The 19,941-nt window shown below is 32.1% G+C and overlaps 1 protein-coding gene across 4 annotated transcripts in view; it reads right to left on the reverse strand.

Annotated features, from left to right (window-relative positions):
* Window positions 1–19,941, reverse strand: part of SPATA17 (spermatogenesis associated 17) — a 279,874-nt gene that overhangs the window by 170,512 nt on the left and 89,421 nt on the right. For all 4 annotated transcript variants that reach the window (XM_079107174.1, XM_079107176.1, XM_079107173.1 and 1 more), the window contains one exon: window positions 6,679–6,802. In XM_079107174.1, the coding sequence (XP_078963300.1) occupies window positions 6,679–6,802 (124 nt within the window). The remainder of the gene's footprint in view (window positions 1–6,678; window positions 6,803–19,941) is intronic.

Below are 19,941 nucleotides of genomic sequence, written 5' to 3' on the forward strand. Positions count from 1 at the left end.
CCAGCTTCCCCTTTTTCATGAAGAATTTTTCTAAGATATAAAGTCACACTTTTTAGGACACTCATATTGAAGAGCAAAGGAAAATAAGACTGAACAAGCAAAGTACAGTCAGATTATAGGGAATGTTGAATGTTTATGCTGGGAAATGTGGACTTTTTTCTGAAGGACAATAGGGACTCTTTAGAGGTTTATAAACTGCAAGGGGAAAGGAAATAAAAATGCTATTTTAGAAAAGTTTATCTGCTAGAGGTAAATGTACTGGGTTAAAAGGTTAAAGATTTAAGAAAAATAAAATCATCTTATAGTCTAATACTGTTGTTCAGAATTAGGGAAATAGATACGAGGAGCTGATTTGAAACACATCTGGAATGATGAAAGAAGTTGATGAAAAATGAAAAAATAAAATATTTCAAAAACTTGGGTAATGAAATAGTTTAGAATCAATGTTGACGTTGTTTTAAATAAAGATTGGTTTGAAAAATAAAGGGGAAAGAACACATAGAAAAAGAGCCTAAAAACTGAGTAAAGCAACGTGAATGCCCCAAATCAGGTTGTATCAGACCATGAAGATCTTAAATGCAATATTAGTCACATTAGAGATTACGGTACTATTAACAGGGATAGGAAGACAGGGATACACAGCCTTTTGCATTTGTAAAATGGAAATATATTGAAGAGAAAAAAGATTAAACAAAGAAACTAAAAGAAACAAATTAACATCTTTAAAATCAAAGAAGTGGTTTCAACATAAAAATCAAGTGGTCTAAAAATGTGTTCCGGAGAGTCATTAACAAGAACATTTTAACATCACTCTTCAACTTCATACCACAGCTGTGGTGTATCATTGCCTAAAGACAAGATCTTATGAGAAGCCTTTCCAAATAACCTCAGACACAGAAACACAGGACATTTAGAGACACGCACACATGCAAATGCAAACACTGGCAGGTGTATATGAAAAAGCTGCGATTTTTCTGTGACTTCATCTCAAAATAAAAGTGAAAATCACACATATGATACTAGGAAGATAGAAATGAAAGCAATAAGTGATTTGAAAGAATTAAATATTTCTTCCTTTAAATAGGTTTTTATTTGTAAAATTTTTTCTTATAAACATGTTTTCCATATTAACAGGCTACCAATCTATTATGAATTTATCAAGTTTCATTTTTTAATTAAGACACTCCTTTTTTATGCAAATGTTACTTAATATGATTTTGGGGGAAAAAAGTAGCTGAAAGCATTTTGTTTCTCTTGAAAAGTAAAATATTTCAAAATAAAGCTTTATTAATATAACCACAGTAAAGGGTCTTTTTTAAAAATTAAATTGATAATAGTTACTTCTATATTTCACATATGAAAATTTTAGCATGATGTTTTCATGCTAAAGAGAAAACACCAAAAAATTGTATAAATGACATGAAAGTTGTTTTCAGAATATATGTATAAAAATTTTCCAGTTTAGTTTTGCTTCAAATGTGTAGAAACTGTCAGATGCTAAAACTAAACCAAAATACATATAGTTATACTGTTATTTTTATATTTTGCAGTTCATTCTTTTTTATCATATTAACATGAAAAAATATAGTAAGATTTTCACTGATCAGATAATTATTACTGTGAATAATCCTACAAGATAATCTTTATTTCAAAACATTAGTGTTTATAATTTAGATTCTGAATTTTACATTTGTCTCTGTAACTTTGCTGATGAATCCTTAAAAATTCTGGCAACATTTTTGAGGCAGTTATCATCCAATAAATCCAACAATAGGCCTTTGCATGTATCTACCAGTAGGTGGAGCAGACAACATAATTTATTACCCAAGAACAAGGGCAAAGAAATGAAAGTCAGTTGATTTGGAATAAAACAAATCTGCAAATGAGATTTTCTTCAAAGGAAATATGTCCTATATATGTTAGATTTAGCTTGACTGGATACTGAATCAAAATAAATAACTTTATTAAATAATCAATCTTTGCAGAAAAATAAATTAAATTTACAAATGGAGGCAATGCTTGCATTTTAGTTTATTCAAATCAACTAAAATTAGCTTTCCTTTCAAAAAACTTTTGCAGGGACAAAGATTTTTTGATGTGTTCATTTAATAAGGACTCTAAACACAATCCTGTTTTACAGGTGATGGGGTGCATAACAAATAGTATTTTCTGGGAAATATAATTGACTAATCCTATTATGGCTGTAGCAACAAATTAACCTTATTACTACTAGTAAATGGTGATTGATTATTTATGCAAATAAGTTACCATGTTCAGCTTTCTGATTGAAATAAACATATACAAAAGGTGCTTTAATATGACTTGAACTTTTTAATTAATAAAACCCTGAGGGGTCTATTAATTCACTCATTGCAATATTAGTTATTTACTCGTGTAATTCCTATTATCGCAAACATATTTGCTTGAATAAAGATGAGATCATTAATACCAGTAAAAATTAGTAATAGCTTTTGGAACTATTTAAAGATGTACATTGGATTTATATCAAAATAGGCCAAAAGCTGACTTTAAAACTTTGCTATCACTGTATGAGTATATCAATAGAATCATTTTAAAACTATTAATGCAATAAATAACACAAGGTTTCATTTATTATCTGTATCTGTATCTATATCACAAACACAATTTTGGCTTACAAAATTCCTCAGTTTTTAAAAAATATTATTTGCCTGAATTAATGTTTTATTTATACTCATCTAAGGTAAACTATATCAGAACTATGAAAATTTAATGTAAAAATTAGTATTCCACAATGTTAATACCATTCCAAAAATTATTGAAACTTCCAAGAAAAATAGTGTTTCTCTCTGCTAAAATTGCTGGATTTATTCCATTTAAGCAGGTCAACAAAACTTTTTCTACCCTGACAGAAAAAAGACAAACTTCTTGTGAAAATTATTCATACTTGAACATTATTTGATAAATTTTTGAATATCTGTACAAATTAAAAGTCAAACACAAGGTTTTTAAATACCATTTGCTTTTATTTTGTACTTAAGTGTACATAATATAATTTGAAATCAAATCTCATGAAACAAGAAATGAAGTCAATCTAAACAAGTAAGAAATATTTTCAAATCCACAGTTAAATTCCTATTTCATTGCCAAGTTATTCTGAGAAAAATGAATAACAAAAATTACATGTAAGTGCGGTATTTCTTTCATTCTCAAGTCTTCCTTAGTTTAGTCAAAGTATTTAAAGTTTTTGATTAAAACAGAACAAAATAGTCAGTTGCATCAGCAAAATCATTAATATAAATGATGGTTAATTTCAGTGAGACTGTTTATATAAACTGAAATGGAAAATTAGCAATTTCTTTCTATTTAAAAAAGTTGTTTGATATTACAAGTAAAATTTGGCTGAAAACTCCCTGTGTCTAACAATAGTATGTATAAATGTATCTATACTAAAGACCTAGCACAGTGTCAACACATGGTAGCTATTTGAAAATATGTTGTTTGGAGTAATTAGCTGATTAAGTTGAAATTCATATCTACTGTATTAATGGTTAGTGTTGCACACAGTTGTTTAGATGGAGATATTATATGATTTTGAATTGAACAAGTTTTAAAATTCAACCTCTTTTCTAACATGATGAAAAATACTGATTTGAAAGCTAAGGAAAGCAAATCTGGTGAGATATAAGGAATAAAACATTTGACTTTGCCAGTAACATTCGATCAATACAACTAATCCCCTGAAAAATGAACAGATGAGAATACTGCTATTTTATTTTATCACCAAAAAATAAAATCCAAAAAGTAAAAATCAAGGTATTGTCCATATTTGTATAAATATGTCAAAATAGACTCTACTGTCAGGTATAAGTAAAAAGAACAAAAAATACATAATAAAAAAATTACCTTGCTTCCTCTCATATCAGGTCAAAGTGGAAAGCTGTTACATTGAATGTGCCTTTCCTTCTTATTTAACTAAATAAAGTCTATCGAGTTTTCTAAAATTAATTAAATAAATAAATAAATATCAAAGCCTTGGGAACAAAAGCATCTCCTTAGGTTCAACTGGTTGTCTTTCCATTACTCTAGCTCCTGTTTTCAAACATTAATCTCACCATCATGAAATATACCAGCCTGCCAGAGTTAAACTAAAATCTCTGATATTTTTACAATATTACTCTCCTAGGGAGGTGATTTGAGGACATAATTTCCCCAATAATGTCCTGTGGTCTGTGAAATCATGTTTAAAATGAGACTGGGGAAGGCACCAATACAAAGACGCTAATATTAAGATCTCTAACTAATTTTCATTAATAACTAAAAGGAAGAAAAGAAAGGAAATAAAAAAATAATGAATGCTTCCAATTGGTACAACAAATAGAAGAAAATGAAAGAATTGAACCTTAGCTTATCCTTGACAGGCTAAATTCCAGTAATATGCTTGTGATCATTTACTGAATGCCCTCCAAGAGCCTGGCACTCTTTTAAATATATTACGTTTAATCCTCATTATATTCTTTCAAGGTGGGTTTCATTATCCCACATGTGTAGAGCAAAAACAGAGGCTCAGAAAACTCAAGGTAATCTAATATCTCATTTGAGGTGGGAAAGCTGGGAGGCCAATTCAGCTGTCTGGTTTAATGTCCATGGTCTTTCCATTGTACAGTACTGCCTCAAAAAGAATCATTTTATTAGATGACAGTGAAACCTGGAAACAAGGGATCACTGAACTGCAGTTTCCATACACTGATATTACCTGTTCTCTGCATACCGTGTAAGCAAGGACAAAAACTGAATGTAGCATAGACAACTTGTGTTTGCCAATGCACACATGCCTAATACACAACAACAATGTTATTTGAAAATTCATTAAGGTCCATGAGTCAAGTTTCTTGGTAATATTTGTAAAAAATCTGTGAAACCAGACACTCAATTTTAAAACTGAAATCAAACTTATTAAAGAAATAATGCATGTAAATTCTCTATTATGGCACATGATAAGCACCCCATAGATATTTGCTATTATTTTTATTAGTAAAACAATTTAATCCTTATGGACTTTCTAAATTTCTTTCAGTTTGTTTGTTTGTTTGTTTGTTTGTTTGTTTAGTGGTGCTGGGGATCAAACCCAAGGCCTCATGCATGCTAGGCAAGCATTCTACCACTGAACTATACCTTCAGCCCCTTATGGATTTTTAAAATCATTCAAATATACACTCAATATTTCAAAAACCTTGCATTTTACAGAATGAATAAATATTTCAATTAAATCTGATTTCACCATTTTTTATTTCTCTATCACTTTCTTCATTACCCATCATCAGAATAAATAATTAGAATTCAGATTAAGAAATATTCAAAGTATACAAGAGCTTGGAGATACCAAAATTAACAACCATATCCTAGGGAATACACTATTATCAGGTGTAAAGAATCAATAGTATTAATAATCTTAATTTAATCAAAACTAAACTTATTAATATTTGATAGTAATAGTTAATAGTAAAAACATTTTGTTAAAATGAATTTATGATTTAGATTTCTATATAAAAAGTACAGCCTCCCAATCACACAACTAAAATTTTTACATTGTTAGAGATTTTATAATAAAAAATGAAAATATTCACCTTTTAATTTTAAAATTATCTTTACTTTTTGCCCAATTTGAGTCAAAAGACCTTGGTTTGATTCAAGATTCTATTACTACAAGCTTCATGTCTGTAAATCAGTCACATAATAACTCTGAGGTCATTATCTTAGCTGTTAAATGAAGATAACTCAACCACACAAATCTAAGTAAATACAGGCATCATTATTAGCATCTAGACTACCACGTAGGGCTAGAGATGCTGGAGAAACAGGTTACAAATGCCCAGGGCCAGCATTTACTGTTTTTGCATTTGGATACTTCTAATGATGGCATTCAGTCCTGGTCTCACCTTCCACCACTGGGACTTGACTTGCCCACCCCTGAAGATATCTGAATATATGACTCTGGCTAGAAGTAAGACACTGGGGTCAAAGGCTTATAAGAAAAAATAAAAATTCAGAAACTGCTAGTTTCCTGATTAGAGCTCAGGTTAACAAAACATACAGAATATTCTATGAATGTATTCTTTCTTAGTAACCATGACAAAATTTGAGGTACTGACACTTTAGCCAGTATAGGAGAATACATTTCTCGGTATTTCAGATCCCACATTTAAATTTCTATATGAAGATGTAATTGCTGAAACAATTTTGTTAAAAGCATCACCTGAAAACTTCCATCAAAATTTAGAAGGGGAGGGAGAATAGTTTCAATCTCAACATTTGTTCAATTAAAAGAGAAAACATAAAAGCCACCTCAGCTTAATAACTTGTTAGTTCTTGATCAATTCACAACACAACAATAAGCCGCTTGGAATGAGTTTTGAACGTGAGGTTATGCCCTTCTTGTTGTGTTATCACTGTGGCAGATCACACTGCTGACTTGGACTTTTCTGCCAGCTTCGCTGCAGTGCCTGCCTCTATGAAGCGGCTGTCACAGACGAGTCATGGTGCCTGCGCACACCTACACAGAAGCACGAAATTGAACTAGAAGTAGTGTCTTTGTGATATCTTTTCAACAAGTCATGTCCCATTCAGCCTGCTAGTTTATCTCTGTCAGGCTAGGGGCCCAAGTGGCTTACGGGAGCTGTCAGGGACAGGTAGACCAACCTGCTTTGTGCTGAGGAGGTAATGCATCTTTCTGGCTTGGTAATCTCTTTGCTTCTCTTCCTTTTCGAGGTTAGCCTTCTTCTCTTCTCTTTCTTTCATCTCTGCAAACTCCTCCAGTGCCTCCCTGCATCAAAAGTGTCTGCAGTTATTTCTGATACTATCTGTTAATATTTTAATTCTTTCACAGATGATAATCAAGTTTTTTGAGGGGCAACCATTATCCACATCCATCAAAATCAGCAGTGTATCTGACCTGCATATTCTGTGTCTGCAATCTTTACAAAGCACTAAAGAGATTTTTCAGTAATTAAGTTTTAAAATTCAAATTCCTATATGTTATAATTAATTAAATAGCCAAGGAAATACTGAAATATCCCAAGAAAGAATCTGAGCTACTGATGTACTTTAAATTTTGGTTTTGTACTTAGAAATCTCTAATTATTCATTTTATACATTAACTAGGGAGTCAATTTAAAAAGTGTGACAGGTTTTCTATATATGTTTAATTTGCTGTAAGTTTACTTCAGTTAACAGTTCAAATAATATCAACAAGATTACATCTATTGTGCATGTAAAAGACTGACATTTTATTTAATTATATTGATAATTAGAACAAAAGATTAGTAAGTTTAAGTCTAAATTATAAAAAATTCAAATAAAATGTTGAGAATTATCATCATTTATGTGTAGCTAAGAAATTTAAACAAAAAATAAGCTTTTAAATATGCTATATGAAAAAATCTGATAAAAGGATGATATCATCAAGTATGGAAAAATAAATATCCTGTTCTCCTAGGAAACTTAACTATTCATGTCAAAATAATATTTATAAATTGTACCTTATTCTTTTTGAGAAAACAGATATATAACTGAGTTTCTGGTTCTAACAGTAATATTTTAAGTAAATCATCTAAGTATATTCCTAATATATCAGGGAAAAGTATAAAGAAACTCTCCAAAAATAAAAGGATTCTCCTTCAATTTCTAGGAATATTTTGTTGAAATTTTCTGTTAAAGGATACTAATACAATACTTCCTACAAGGTTACTTATGAAACACTCTGACGTTTAAAAATCACCATGCTGTGCTATTGCAGCAGAGCAATTTTTTTCAACATAAGATTAAATTGCAAAATAAATGAATTACTCGGAGTGGCATGGCCCCCATTTTGCCACCCTTCTCTTGAAAATTGCTTATTAATATGAAAAAAGGAGTCAGAAAATAACCTGTTTTACTTTATGCATAGTATTTTGGGGGCTTCTGCACCCACAGAGCTGGACTAGCTGTACATTTAGATTGTGTTGGCAAGCTGGTACAATGACCTTTCTGACCTGCATCTCAAGGCTATTATTAATCGCTAAGTAACCTGGTAAAGCCAAACAAATTTGTTTCCATTGAAAGGATCTCTATCTGTGTCTGAGAATTTGTTCTGTACCAAACAAACCTCATTAACTGTGTCCATTTTTGACAAAGAACCAGGAGTTAGAGGGATTGGTGACCTTTCTTTGTCCTTAAGGTACAAATTTCAAGGCAGTTACATATGAATAAATGAGAATTTTTAACCAGGAAAAATAATAATCATATGTTACACTAAAAAGTGAATACATTATTAATTTCACTCTTCACTTTTGATATTATGTAAAAATAAATATTTTTTCTATAATTTCTTAGAAGCCTTTAAGATAATTTAGAGTAACAAATAAACTGCCACCATAAAGATACTATTACTCCAAAGATAATTTTCTTAGCAATCATAAAATAGAAAAGTACATCTAGAAAGAAGCTTCTTTTCAACAAATGAATTAATAAACATGAAGATATGCTACATACAAAATAAAATTAAAAATACATAGATGGTTGAGGTACAAATAAGTTACATAGAACTTCTATATAAAATCAAAAGTGTAGGTTATTTGAAGTAGTGAAAACAATCTATCTTCAGAATAGGGAAATGTGAAATACAAAGTGTGTGTTTAGGGGAGGGGTGCATGACTGGGAGAACTAAAACTGAGCAATATGAAAAATAAATCAATTTTCAGTATATAACAAAAACCTCAGGAAACCCAGAAGAACTGGGATGCCTTAAAAATAAATCCAAAAATCCAGAGCAGTAAAAAAAAAAAAAAAAACTAATCTGGTGCATCTAAACATACAGAAGTAGCTAATTTAATGAATTCACATGATTATTGGAAAAAATAAATTCCTAAATTTCTAATTAGTTTGTGGTAATACCTGAGAGTGTGTGAATATATTGAACAATATAATTACATAAGACCAAATATTCTTTGTTAAATGACAAAATAGACACAGCAAAAGAAATTACTTATCCTTAAAACATATTTTTGTTACAACAATAGGGATGAAGATAAAACTCATTATATAGGATATAATAAAACATATGATCCTGTGAATCTGGAGATTTTTTTTTAATGGAGTACTTAGTAGGTTGTTTTCAATATATTTTTTATTACTTTTTTTCACTTCTAGCCTTAAAAATATCTGTGATACAAACACAAGCACACACACCATATGTATTTTGTGATATAAATGTATAAATAATAGCTATGCTATTTGATAATATGGAAACATATAAGAGACAAAATGACCTACCCCATAACAAATCAGTTAATGCAGATATGAAATTAGAATCCTTAGATTTGAGAATTTTCTAACTGTAAATCACACTTTAACCATCACCCTGATATAAGAAATCTTATACAGTAGATATTTTTATTGAATTAGCCATGCATATTTTCTTTTATCATATGATTTTATTTTTTACTATATTATAAAACCCAGAAAAGTCCCAAAACTTTCTGCATCATTTTCATATCTATAAAGCAATTCATGTTATAAATTTATGTTATTTTTGGTACTAGAAATTGAAACCAGGGCCTTATACATGCTAAGCTAACACATTCTATCACTGAGCTACAGTGGCACAACTCCTGCGAATTAGTTTTAAAACAAAGATAGCAAATATTATAACTTTTGTAAAACCTTCACATATTTGAATATATTTTGCTAATGATATTCATAGTGATGAAATATTTGCATATTCTAATAATGATAGCAACAATAAAAATAACAGCCACTGGGAGGCAATATAGTGGAGTGGTTAACAACAGCATAAACTATGAAGTGACTCCTGATTATAAAAGCTCTGGTGTGCTACTTACTAACTGTTAAACCTCTGACTTCAGTAACCTCACCTGCAAAATGCAAATATGTTGGTATTAATATCTTCCTCATCAAGCTATTGTGAGGATCAAATCAGCAAATATATGTAAATTACTCAGAGTAGTGAGTGTCACCTGGTAAGATGCTACATAAATGTTAGCTATTGCTTGAACATTTACTATGAGCTAGATACTAGGCTACTTGCTGTATCTACCATAAATCTTATGTCTTCTCTAACTTCCTTGATGGTCTCCTCTTTACTTCCTCCTTATGAGTGTGCACTTTGTGAATGAAATTCCACAGAGCTTAGTATGGGATCTGGTTTCCTAAAAGACTGGGGGCAGGAGACAAACCTTGACCAGTGGGGAAAGGGGAGATAGAAGAAGATCCACACAAATAAATTTCCCTTTATTTTGTCCTCCACATACTACTCTGAGCAGTGGTTTCACCTTGCAATCCTGGAGAAAATATGTGTGGCTAAAGATAACAAGCATATCTATTAGGCCATGTCGCCTCACTATAGGATCTATGTGAAGCAGTGGTCAGGGCGGCAGCTCACCACATCCCATGGCTTGCTATAGGACTACCAGCACCCAATCCTCCGGTTTCCCAAATGCCAGTTTTGTTACTCTCTTCCCAGAGCCTGCTCCTGATGACTAGTGATTGAGAGAGTATACACAGGCTCAAAACCTTTGTCTCAAATTAAGACCACTCTTAAGGGTCATCCAAATCTCAGAGCTTCCCAATATTGGCTGGGACCATTGATGAAGTTCAACATCCTCTGCTCCTTATTATCCCTTCTCTCAAGAAGTGACATTCCCCAAAATGCTCCTCAATAAACCTCATGCACCAAAGTACTGTCTCAGAATCTGTTTCCACTTATTACACTTCATAACCTCTTTTTCCTCTCCTTGTTGCTTTGGTCTTAAACCACCCAAAATAGGATAAGCACTTTAATCTTTTGATTTATGTTTTGCTTGAAAGAGGTTCTTGACTAACATAGATACATTACCTCATTTAATATTTTCATAGTCTTATTGGGCAGATACTATCAATCTCATTTATAAATTTGGAAATGAGATTCACAGAGATTAAATCTCTGACAATCAGAACATAGCAGAGATAGAATTTTATCCAGGTCTGACTTAAAAATACATGCCTTTTAGCCATAATATTATATTTTTACATTACATTTCGCTTATTCCAGTGTTTTCTTTACTTATGACTAGGACTTTTTTCTGAGAATATCATATTCCTATATGGTTTTTCCAAAGTATACAAAAGGGAGCACTATGATGTTTTGGAATAAATTAAATTAATTACTACAACTCTTTCATCATCAAATTATATTATAACTGAATAGCTATTTTTTGAGCAAGTAAAGAATGTTAATTTATATATACTAACTTATAAAAGATTAAAACTGAAAAGATACTCAAACGCTATTTCACATAATGCAAATAATGTACAATAAAAACCTACAAGACCTTTAAGGACCAGCCCCCACCCATCTCTCTATCGTTTCGTACTACTCTCTCCCGGGATTCCTACACTTCCATCTCAGTCATTTCCTAGCACACAATTTATTTCTATATCAGGACTTTTACTTATATTGCATTTTCTGTCTTGATCTTCCTTTTCAGAAATCTGAATTCTCATCCCACAATTCCCTCTTATAAACCATAATTTTGTTTTTCCTTTACGGAATTTAATAAAATTTATAACAACACATTATGGATATATTTATTGTATTCTCCAGTAGAATGCAAACACTATAAAGACTATGTCTACATTGTCCCATGTCTATTTGAATAAGAAGATAGAATTTATACTGTTAGTCCTGGACAGTGGGACCACTGTGTTGGGTATAAGTTGTTTTAAAGAATTTATTGTCTTCATATAAGTATTTAAGTTTATGTATATGAATGATTGATCATAGAAACTACAGAGAACTGATTGCAAAGACAAGGGCATAAAACTGTTCAATCCTCAACCAAAAGGAAAGCTAACATTACTTCCTATCATGCAATAATTCATGTTTTCTTGTCTTGTATATTCTCTTTCTCTTGTCATAATGACTTTTTAAATATTTGAGTAAAAGGAGAAAAAACATATTTCCATAAACTATTTTTAAGGAAAAAGAACATTCTACTCAAAATTATTTCCACAAATCATTTTGAGATAAAAATATCCAAATTCATAATTATAAATATGTATTATATTTTAATAGGTCATACTTACACACACACACTTTCTGTACTCCCCTCTACTAAATGCTACAGTCCTGCTGTTGACTAAATGTTGTGTCATCCAAAATTCATATATTGAAGCCTCAGTTCACAAATGATGGAATCTGGAGTCAGGCCCTTTAGGAGGTAATTAAATCATGCCCATGGAACCTTCACAGAAAGACATTCGTGCCATCACAAGAACAGACACAAGAGTAGCTTTCTCTTTCTGTGCCCTCTGAAGGTATAATGAGAAGTCATCTGCAAACAAGGAAGACTCCCTTCATCAGACATTAGATCTGCTGACTCCTTGATCTTGGACTTCCCACTCTATAAAAATGCAAGAAATTTCTATTGTTTAAGTCATCCATTCTCTGGCATTCTGTTTTTGCAGTCAGAACTAAGAATTCCTGAAAGTCCCTCACAAAGCACTTGGCCTAATATCTGGTATTAGGTATTGTGGGTATTAGCATTTGTATAAAAATTATTGCTAACATACTTTTTAACTACTTCTCAATTAACTAGTGTACTTTACCACTTTTGATGACTTAATTATAAAGAGAAGATGCCTTATTGAGAGAAACCTCTAATGGAAAATGGAATAAAACCAGGATTTTGGTTCTTTGCCTAGGAGAGTGGTTCTCAAACTGCAGCATCACCTGGAAACCACTAGAAATTCATATTCTTTGACAACACCAGAACAACTAAATCAGAAATTTTGGGGGTAGAACTCTGAGGCAATCTCCTACTGCTAAAGTTTAAGAAGCACTAATCTACAATGATGAAAACTATCCATTGTTGAAGGATTAAGATGATTCCATTCTTTTCACTAGTGCAACATTATGAAGAAATGCAATCATGTTTCAGTTAGTAATCCTACTACAGGCTTCACTATATTATTAATTGAAGCATTATGAAGTATTACAAGAAGACAGGATATGTATAGCACAATAATTCCATGGAAATCATAACTTGACAGAATTAAAGAATTACATGGACGATACTTTAAAAGCAAAAATGCCCAAAATTTTAGAGGAAACTATTTGCAATACATAGATTTCTCAAATGAAAGCAAAAATGCCATCATCTGCAATTCTAAGGAAATTGATTTGAACTACTCTATAGTGTCCTTACTCTGTTTTGATAGCCAGTAAAGTCAGTATGTGCATTGTTATAAGATCTTCAAAGTAAAAATAGTCAAATAGCATGAGTTTTCGCTGTGTTGTATTATGACTTAAGAGAATTTTAGTTAACTTATTAAATTTATTTATATTTTATCTCTAACAAATGTGCAAAAAACAACCATATTACTTTAAACAAATAACTCAAAAATAAAAGAGAAAGATAAATCTAAAATACAAGTTAATGCGGCTGGCATTGTAGCTCAGTGGTAGAGCACTTGCTTGGCATATGAGAAGCACTGGGTTTGATTCTCAGCACCACATGTAAATAAATAAAATAAAGGTCCATCAACAACTAAAAAATATTTTTAAAAATAAAATAAAATTCAAGTTAAAATACTAACTATAACAAAGCTAATTATATGCTTTGATTGGGTGTTTGACATCCAAATATATTTGGAGAGTGATAAAACCTTCTAATAGATTATTTGAAAACCCTACCATTTAGAAAGTGCTCTCCTTAAAAAAGTCAAACAAAAACTTTTTAGTTATACTTGAAAGACCTATTTATAATAGTACAGATGAATTTCTCTTCAAAATGTCTATGTTACTATAAAAATTAATGTCATAATATATTCCTAAGTATTTTTTTAGGCTATTGTGAATGGAATTGCTTTCTTGATTTCTTTCTCAACAGATTCAGTATAGGAAAACTATTGATTTCCAAATGTTGATCTTGTATCCTACTTTGCAAATTTGATTGTTAATTCTAGAAGTCTTCTGGTGGAGTATTTTGAGTCTTGTAAGTGTACAATCATGTCAGTAGCAAACAGATAATTTGAGGACTTTTTTTTCCCTATTTATATCCCTTTAATTTCCTTCTCTTGTCTGATTGCTCTGGATAAAGTTTCAAGAACTATATTGAAGAAGAGTGCTGAGAGTAGGCATCCTTGTCTTCTTCCTGATTTTAGAGGAAATGCTTTCAGTTTTTCTCTGTTCAGTGTGATGTGGGCTTTGGAATTTTCTTAGGAAGAAACCTAACCAGGGAGTGAAAAGAACTCTACAGTGAAGATTATAGAACACTGAAGAAAGTTCTTAGAAGATGGAAAGATCTGCCATGATTTTGGATAGGCAGAGCAAGTATTGGCAAAATGGTTATTTTCCCAAAAGCAATATACAGATTCAATACAATGCCCATCAAAATATCAATTACATCTTCACAGAACTAAAAAAATCTTAAAATTTGCATGGAAGAATGAAAGACCCAGAATAGCCAAAGCAATACTGAACAATAAGATTGATGCTGGTGGCATCTCAATAGCTGATCTTAAATTATACTACAGAGCTACAATAAGAAAAACAGCATTGAATTGGCTTAACAGATATGAAGATCAATGGAATAGAATAGAAGGCACAAAGAAAAATCCATATAAATACAGTCATCTGTTCCTTGACAAAGGTGCCAAAAACATATACTGGAGAAAAAAAAAACAGCATTTTTAACAATAGTGCAGGAAAAACTAGATATCCTATAAAGAAAAATGAAAATAGATCTCTCTTACCCTGTGCAAAAATAAAATCGAATGGATCGAAGACCTAGAAATTAGATCAGAAACATTGCAACTGCTAGAAGAAAATATAGGTCAACACATCAAAATATTGGCTCAGGTACCACCTTCTTTAATAAGACTCATAAAGCTCAAGAAATAAAAATAAGAATCAATAAGCAAGATAGATTCAAATTTAAAAGCTTCTGCAAAGTAAAGGAAACAATTAAGAGCATGAAGAGAGAGCCAGAGGAGAAAATCTTTGCCAGCTACTCTGTCCACAGGAGACTAATACCCAGAATATATACAGAACTCAAAAAACTGAACAACAAAAAGCACAAATAACCCAATAAATAAATGGGCAAAGAAACTAAACAGACATTTCTCAAAAGAAGAAATGAAAATGGGCAAGAAATATATGAGGAAATGTTCAATATCCTTAGCAATCAGGGAAATGCAAGTCAAAACTACATTATTTTATCTCCCCCCAGGTAGAATGGCAGTCATCAGGAACACAAATAACAATAAATGCTGACAAGGATGTGGTGGGTAAAATACACTTACACGTTGTTGGTGGGGTTGCAAATAAGTACCAGTACTTTGGAAAGCAGTATGGAGATTCTTCAAAAGACTAGAAATGTAACCATTTTATGACCCAGCTATCCCACTCCTTGGTACTTATGCAAAAGAGCAAAAAATCAGGATGCTATAGTGATACATGCATATCAATGTTTACTGCAGCAAAACTTACAAAAGACAAGTTATAGAACCAGCCTAGTGTCCTTTCATAGATAATTAAAGAAAATATGGTATATTTACACAATGGAGTTTTACTCAACCAAAGAAGAATGAAATTATGGCACTTGCTGGTAAATAGTTGAAACTGGGGAATATCATGCTGAGTGAAATAAGCTAGACTCAGAAAGTTAAGGGTTGAACCTTCTCACTCTTATGTGGAAGAGAGAAACAAGGAATTTTTTTATAAAAAGTGGGTGCGGGAAGGAATCTCATGAAAACAAAAGGAAGAACACTGACAAGTAGAGGAAGAGAACTGAGGTATAAGGAGGAGGGATGGGAATTGGGAGGGAAAGTGGAATAAAATAGATCAAATTTGTTATGTCAAAGTGTTAGGATTTAGATGTGATATGTCCCCCAAAAGCTCATGTGTGAGATAATGCAAGAAAGTTTGGAGAAGGATTTTGAAAGCATGTCTTTGGAGGTATACACTTTGTGTCTTGCAAGTGGAGTCTCTCTCTTTCTCTCTCTCTCTGCTTTCTGATCATCAGGTAAGCTGCTTCCTTCCACCATATTCTTCTGCCATTTTGAGCCCCAAGGAATGGAGTCAGCTGTGAATGGATGGAGACTTCTGCAAATATGATCCTCAAATAAACTTTTCCTCTTCTGAGATTGTTCTTATAAGGTCTTTTAGTCAAAGCAGTGAAAAAACTGACTAAAACACCAAATATGAATATATCACAATGAACTCCACTTCTATGTATAATTATCATGCACTAATTAAATAGAATTAATAGAAGAAAGACTAATAGAATAGAAGAAGGAGAACAAGGTAGGAAAGAGCAGGTGAAGGGAAAACTACTGAGGACTAAAATGGAGCAAATTATGTTACATGCATTTGCGTACATACCAGAATGAACCCTACAAGTATGTACAATAATGCACAAATTTAAAAAGAGTTAATGTCATTAAAAGAAATAACAGTCATTTGTTCATTGTCAGGCAGTCACAAGTATGTGCTAAGATATTAAAAGAACTAAATATGTGTAAAATCTGTCCCTTCTTTCAAGGAGTTTACAAAAAGATATTGATGACAACATACTAGACAGCCAGAAGAATAAGTCTCTTTAAGAAAAATATTCAGTGCTTAAGTTCCAGGAGCTCTATTCTGATTAATGGATCAAAACTACTTCATGGAGTTGGTGGCATTGGGGTTGGGAACAGAAAATAAAAAGGCTTTTACTGAACAGAGAGAGCAGGAATAGAGAGATATGATATTGGAATGAGGCAAGATCATGCACAAGAAACGTGTGCTATCTTTGATAGACTTTGACCACCATCTGTAAAGGGCAAAAATGCACTTTATTATAGGAGAAAGGTTTCCAGGTCATGGGCAAGTGAGTAATGCTAGCAAATCTGTACTGTATTACTAGACATTTTGAGAATAAAATGTTAAAGAGATCATAATGGTCAATGTTATAGAATTACTATTTTAGTCAGCTTTTTCACTGCTGTGACTAAAAGATCTGAGAAGAGCAATCTTAGAGGAGGAAATGTTTATTTGGGGGTTCACAGTTTCAGAGGTTTCAGTCCAGAGACAGCCTGCTCCATTCCTTGGGGCTCAAGGTGAGCAGAACAACATGGCAGAAGAATATGGTGGAGGGAAACAGCTTGCAAGAAAATCAGAGAGCAGAGAGAGCAAAAGACTCCACTCACCAGATACAGAGTATATACCCCAAAGGCAACTCCCCCATGACCCACCTCCTCCAGCTACACCCTGCCCACCTTCAGTTACCACTCGTTAATCCCCACCAAGGGATTAATTCACTAATTGAATTAAGGCTTTCATAATCCAATTATTTCCCCTCCAAACCTTCTTGTATTGCCTCATACATGAGTTTCCGGGGATACCTCACATCCAAACCATAACAATTACAATACTATGACTTCACTCTGATCATAGAAAGGAAATGTCCAATTGCTCTGTTATTCTATTTACCTACTTTGCATTATTTTGAAAAATAATAAGACTCCAAAGATTGCCAATGATTATTCATAAAAATCATTTTTTTCTTCTTCTTACTCTATTGAATCAAGTTAAAAAAGAATTTTTATTCCATATTCTTTCTAAAAATATGTACATATTTCAGTGTAAAATTACTTTTATTTTCTTATTCTGGATTGTTTCTATAAAAGGAAGTAAAGTTTTATGTAATATATATGAGGTCCAACATTTGAGAGTAACACTGCATTAATTACAACAGAATAACCATACATGTATTTACAAAGCATATTATTTTCAGGACTCCAAGTACTTCACAGACACTTATTTATCCTCATGACATTCCACTAAGGTCAGTAAGGAACAAGTATTATTAACAAGGTCCCTGTTCTTTGTGAAATGAAACAAATTTACAGATGGTGACTTACAGACACAGCATGGGGGCTTTCCTGCATACAGATAGATCAAGGTTCATCTTATTCTCTCTCTCCATTGTGAATCTTCAGTGATTCAGCTGTGGAGGAGGAATATCAACCTACTGATTCAAGTTTTGGACCAAGTTCAGAGTTCAGGTAGCTAAAGTTCACATTTCATATGAAAAGAGTTGCATAATCTTATTTATTTTCTGTTTATACAAACATCACACATTGTCTCTCATTTAAAATGTGTTAATCTCATTTAAAAGCAAAAAGAATTGCCACTACACTTGCATGCAATCCACTCAACACAGATCAGTGACATTTCCAAGATAATATTCATACTGTCATAAAGCAATGAATACCATAGGATAATGTCAACATATTTTAAAGCAGTATACTACATGCAATTTTAGAAAATATCTAATGAACTTTGGGAAATTATTTATTTATTGACCAATTGTTTGATTACTAATCTTTGAAATCATGTCTATATGCATGCCAAGAAAATCTCATCCATTTATTATTAGAGAATAAAAGATAACACAATAATAATACAAAACAATAGAAATATACTAGAGTGACTTTCTCCATTCTATTCGGTGCCACCCCCGAGAAAGGAAAGGGACAGATTAGAGGAAAGAAGACAGAAAAAGACGAAGCACATTACAAAGGGGCAATGAAAAAAGTAACCTTTTTCAAAAATTAAAAGATAATTTATCAATTTACTGCTTTTGTAGTAGGTGATCACTACATTATTTACTCTTTATCACAAGATTTGTTTCTGTAGGTATACATCAATGCTAAGAATTCTCATTTTATGCTTATAACTCAGATACATGCTAACATCTCTCCAAAGATTCCTGTACCTAAGTATTAAACCATTTAAGAACACAATTCAAGCTGGACATGGTTGGTGCATGCCTGTAATCCAAGCGACTCAAGAGGCTGAGGCAGAAAGATTGCAAGTTTGAGGCCAATTTCAGCTACTTAGGTAGTCCCTAAGCAACCTAGTGAGACCCTGGCTCAAAACAAACAAACAAAAAATTTTAAAATTGGGGGAACTAGGGATGTAGCTCAGTGGTAAAGTTCTCCTGTGTTCAATCCCCAGTATCTCCACTCTCAAATATGATTCATGTATTTATCTTGGGTTTGGGCTTGCTTCTTATGCTAAAAATATTACTGTAAAATATAATGCTAGTGTTCATATTTTACATGCGTTTAGGAATTCTAAGTCATCTTTTACTATAGAACTGAAAGGGAAAGAAAGTTAATATATTATGGTAATCAGATTTGTACTTCTGAAACATCATTAAGATAGCAATAAAGTAGATAGATTGAAGAGTGAGAACGGAAGGGTGGGTAAAGAACTGACAGGCATCAATAGAATGGAGAAGTTTTTAGAATGAATCCCATGTTTCTGACCTAGGTGCCTTAATGAAGAATGGTTCAATTCATCACATGAAGAGATTAGGAAAAACAATTATTTTATATATAAATATAAATTCTTGATATGCCTGCAAGTATTCTAAGTAGCAATGCTATGAGGTATTTGTAAAGATGGCTATACTAATGAGAATTGTGGGTGGATTTGTTTTTATGAATCATCCAGGTGACAGCAGAAGTCACAGAAGTAGAAGAGATTGTACATAGCATGTGGAACAAAAAGGCAAGTGATCAAAGGGGAATACTCATATTTAAGGATAAAGGAAAGGACAAAAATAAAATAGATAAAAACTATCAAAGAAGCAGAAGGTAAACCAGGAAAGAGTGGTTTCAACTCATAAGAAAACTTAGAGAAGACAGCAGAAAATGAAAGAAGAGTGTCATTATGCTTTAAAGAGGTCAAATGAGATGAAGGCCACATATTTCACCAAAAAATGTTATACCTTTTTAGCAATAGATACTTTTCTTCCATATGATTTCATAATCACCTTAACATATCATAACATGAAAAAGTGTGCATGTTATTAACAAATAAACACCTGCATCTGAGCTATACTCTCAATCAGCAATATGAAAAATGGCATTTTT

Source organism: Sciurus vulgaris (assembly GCF_902686455.1).
Source record: "Sciurus vulgaris genome assembly, chromosome: 12".
Classification (NCBI taxonomy): Eukaryota; Metazoa; Chordata; class Mammalia; order Rodentia; family Sciuridae; genus Sciurus; species Sciurus vulgaris.